Source organism: Cavia porcellus, unplaced genomic scaffold, assembly GCF_034190915.1.
Source record: "Cavia porcellus strain 051 isolate PalLab524CR breed Dunkin Hartley unplaced genomic scaffold, mCavPor4.1 scaffold_3, whole genome shotgun sequence".
Lineage (NCBI taxonomy): Eukaryota > Metazoa > Chordata > Mammalia > Rodentia > Caviidae > Cavia > Cavia porcellus.
Window position 1 is genome coordinate 117,970,982 of NW_026947486.1, and position 4,367 is coordinate 117,975,348.

At 53.7% G+C, this 4,367-nt stretch overlaps 1 protein-coding gene across 2 annotated transcripts; it reads right to left on the reverse strand.

The window, feature by feature from the left end:
• Positions 1–653: 653 nt before the first annotated feature.
• Positions 654–4,152, reverse strand: LOC134475393 (melanoma-associated antigen 10-like). Of its 2 annotated transcripts, XR_010046495.1 has the most exons (4): positions 4,047–4,152; positions 3,766–3,836; positions 2,086–2,165; positions 654–1,799 (listed from the first exon to the last, which is right to left on the reverse strand). XR_010046495.1 is itself a non-coding variant. In XM_063245660.1 (3 exons), exon 3 carries the CDS (start codon positions 1,533–1,535, stop codon positions 777–779), a length of 759 nt encoding a protein of 252 aa, XP_063101730.1. In that variant the 5' UTR covers positions 1,536–1,799; positions 2,086–2,165; positions 3,766–3,870; the 3' UTR covers positions 654–776. The 2 variants fall into 2 exon arrangements, 1 of the variants encoding a protein (XP_063101730.1); XM_063245660.1 differs by lacking the exon at positions 4,047–4,152 and having other exon boundaries at positions 3,766–3,870.
• Positions 4,153–4,367: the final 215 nt, after the last annotated feature.

Genomic DNA, 4,367 nt, shown 5'->3' on the forward strand with positions numbered 1-4,367 from the left:
CTTGACTTCACTCTGCAACACGCTCACAGGGTGGCTATCACTAAATTTCACCACTCCTGGCCGTGTGGGTCCTGCTGAACTTAAGTTTCCCCGCGCCTCCACCACGGATGCAGGGCTTTCCACAGCACACACAGGCAGTGGAGGTTTGGGGGTCCACAGGCCACTGAAAAAAATAGGCTTCTTTATTTAAAGTTTTGTAATATAATTGAAGAAACAAAAAAATTCCTGGAGAAGTCATGAACTGAATTTTAACATTTCTCTTTATTTCTCAACTGCATTTCACTTAACACGTTTACAAATTTCCAAGGCAATTTCCACTCCAGTGCTATGGTATCCTGCTTCTTATCAGAAAAATAGTGAAAGGTTTTCTAGTTGGTTTACAAAACAGCAAAGGCTTACAAAACAGCAAAGTATTGAAAAGGAAAAACAAAATCTATCTTTGCTCAATGTGAAAGGAAATCACAATTTCATCAAAACTCAGGCAACAGTGTAACAAAAGGAAAAACAGATGTGACATAAATGTCATTTTTAAGATTACACATGCAAGCTCCTGCAGTTTTCATGAAGAAAACAAACACCAATTTCCAAGTAACGCATAAAGAATGAACATCAAGAAGGTATGCCCCGCATTCCCCCTCCCACCCCGGCTCTTCCCTACTGAGCAGGCTACTCTCCTCTAACACAGACTACAGAATGGGCAGCACTGCACATGGACAGAGGCTGAGTAGGTGACATGGCTTGTGAACATGTCCCGCCCCTGTCTACACTTTGCACCCTTAGCAGCCCATACGTCGTCCATGGGCAGCCTCTTGCTGCTCTCTTAAAGCATCCTCATACAGACTTGGATAGGACCAAGGGTCTCGATTATTGACCTTGGCCAAATGCTCCAGGACTTTCATCTTGGTGGTTTCAGCATAGGTCCTTGGACCCCACAGAAACTCATAGCGAGCAGGATTGCTGTCAGGTATCTGATGATACACTACATATCCTTCCTGAACCAAATCCTCAGTGATAAATTTCCTGGGCTCCCCATAGACATAGTGCTCTACCCCATCAAACACCTGCATTCTATTAAGAGTGAGCCACACAGTCTCCTCACTGGCACGGTTACCCCTTCTGAAGATGATGCTGATAATCATTACCAAGAGGCCGGTTTTGGCAATGCTGTGGTCTTCACCCACTATCTCATTATAGGTGAGACCCAGGACAGGGACCAGGGAATATATGTGCCCAGGTGGATCCAATTCCTTCACATCAATGCCAAAGACCATGTACAAGCAATCACAGACTTTGGTAAAGATCAGAGTGAAGTGCTCCTTGTGATCCTTCATGAAACTGTGCAGCATTTCTGCCCTGGTGGTCAGCTCCTTATTGCTATACTTGTATAGCAGGAACTCCACCATTTCATCTATTTTCATATGTAGGACATCAATGGGCAGGGGCAGAGGAGCTTCTTGCTCCTGCGAGGCACGTGGACGTGCCTCACGAGCCCTGTTCACACCCTGACGGGTTGAGCTCCTTTGTCTGAGGGCCATGACAGTGGAGGGGAGAAGATATCCTGAGAAACCTGAGGCCCCTTTGGTGGGGAGCCTTGGAGTCGAGCAGAGCAGGAAGAGGATGCAGAGGAAGCAGTGGCTGCTGCTCACTCTACTCCGACTGAGAACAGGCACACCCGCTGGGCTTCGTGTCTCTATTGAGGCCAGGCCACCTCCCTAGCTTGAAGCGCGGGCTGTCCTTGTGATGAAGGAGTTCTCAGGTTGCTCGGGGACAGCAAGAGCTCGAGACCAGGACTCAGGATCCTGGAGGAGACAGGAAGACCATGAGCGTTCTCAGCCGACGGCCCTCTCTCCTTGGCTTCCACCAAGGCCAATTACAGGTCTTGCTTTGAGTGCTGCCCTGGGACTTCACAGGCTCCCGTCCTCCCGGAGGGTCTGCCCCCAAGTCCCCGGGACAGGAAGGGAGGCTGTGGGTGAACTGCAGAGGACAGACTCTGGGGCAGTCAGCACAGCACGTGGAGCCCCATACCATGAGGAGTCCCCGCTCTGGGACATGTGGCCCCTCAGTACAAATGAGTCAGTGCCTCACCTGGACTCCTGATGCCGCCGGGCCTCCTCTGCTGCTGTGAGCTGTGGACACGGCTGTTACACCCCTGCTTCCTGGAGCTCCTGGAAGAGGCAGGGAAGAAGCCTTCCTGCAAACTGCAGCATGGTTCTAGGGCTCCCCCAGACCTCACAGGAAGGGCAGGCTGGACACTGAGCTCCCAACTTGTGGTATTTTCTCTGCTCAAAGCCCCTCCCCACCCCTCTACAGGTCCAAGGCAAAATCTCAGGAAAAAGTGTCTTCTTTCCTGATAGGAAACAAAAGGCATCAGGGTCTCACAGGGGCCAGGACGGCCCGGAGCCCACAGGTGGAAGGAGACAAATTCACGTGATCTAGGGAAGGGAAGGTGCTCCATCCTTATCTCCAAGAATGGTTGGGTCTGGGGCTCTCCCTGGGATGATCTGGGCCCATGTTCAAAGAGAAAGTAGAGGAATGCAAGTCTGCCTGTGTCCCCTGGGTCTGACAACAGGTAACAAAGGGTCAAGTAGAGGTTAGGCTGCTGTGTGTCCAGGACACCCACCCAGGAGAGAAGCCTCAGGCTCGGAGCCCTGCTCAGGTTGCCCGAGATGGTTGGGGGCTCAGGCAGCTGTGTGTGCAGCACCCAGCATCCAGGTAGGCTGCCCGGGTGGTCCTCGCTGGGACCTTGGCAGGCCCTGGACCCACGGGTCTGCTAGGCAGATGGGCTCCCTGTGCCAACCTGCAGACATCCCCCAGATCAAGTCCTGCACCACCCTGAGATCCCCGGGATTCTGTAAGAAGTGAGCAGGTGCCCCTCCGTCACCCACACATGGGGACAGCAGTGCTGCCAGCAGGGCCTGTGCCTGGCTCTCCTGTGATCCAGAGCTCCTGTTATGGTTTAGTCTCAATTTCCCCCAAAGTCCCATGCGATCAGAGCCAGGACCCTGGTGACAAGCCTGGGTTATGAGGGCTTTTAGCTGACTTGCTGTTAGGAGCTGGGGCCTGGTAGAAGGGCAGGGTCACAGTGGCTGTGACAGGAAGGGTTATGTCTCCCTTCCTGGCCTGTCCCCGCCTGGAAGAGCTGTGGTGGGCTGCCTTTCTCCCACCAGGCCCACACACCACGCCGCTATGCCTTGGAGCTGCCCACTATCACTGAACTCCACTTGTGAGCCCAAATCAATGTTTCCTCCTTTAAAGTGCAGGTGACAGGTATTGGGTCTCAGCAATGAGATCCTCAGAAAACCCTGAGGTGCTTCTGCAGTTTCTCCATCTTCCTGCTATTGGGCCGACCTTCCCTGACCCTCATTCCCCCCAAGACTCCCAGGCTTCCTGCCTGCTGGGAGCAGAAGTGAGCTCTCCACTTGGGGCCTCCCAGGGCTGACCCCTGGAATGGGGAATGGAAGCTGCTGAGGATTCGCAGGTTCTGGGCTGCGACACACTCAGGCCTCAGGAAGGGTCCATAGCTTGGGTCTGGCAGCCGCTGGGGTCCTCCGTCTGCTGACCACATGGAGCTCCCTCTGCTGCCCTGTGGACCCTCTTGGACCAAGGTCCTCCCCTCTCTAGGTTCTCTCCCCCGCCCCCAAACACTTGGCGGAAATGAGAACAGTCCTGAGGCAGCCCCCCTTCTGGACCCCAGCTTGCTGAAAGGAAGCCAGGAGCTCTGGCAGCGGGGTCTATTCTCATCAGGGGTGTGGGGTAAAGTCATACCTGCAGTCTTGGGAAACAGAAGAGTGGGGAGCAGCTCCGATTCAGCCTTTCTGATACTCGGAACGCAGACTCTGGAAAATAAAAGTTTGAGGAAGACAAAAAAAAAAAAAAAAAAAAAAAAGATTCCTAGGATGCAGGCAAGGACCCACACAAGAATTGCAAACCCCAGAGCAGCCGAAGGACAGATGAGGTGGAGAGGAGAGTGAAGCTGTCTAGACTCTGTCCCTGGCCCCTGGCTTGCTAGAGAGGAAATGGAATGTGGAGAAAGAACCAAGGGAAACCTGGGGACTCCAGGCGGCGCTTCAGGGGACAGGCATTGCTGTGATCTTCAGGGATGGCAGGGAGCTCTGCTCCCAGAGTCTTCACACAGGCACAGTGGGGGAGTGACCCTTGTGCGGGGGAGTGACCCTTGTGCGGGTGCCTGACAAGTCTGCTGTGAGAACGTGGCCTTGGGTGCCCAATCCAGGAACACGCTGTGAGTTTAACTCTGGGAGTCAGGAGCCACAGAATAGGTTGGCTTCAGTGTTCCCAGTGTTACCCTCCCACAGGGAGAGCGCAGGACAGAGACAGCCAAGGGGACTGGCTTTGGCCTCAGCTGGGAG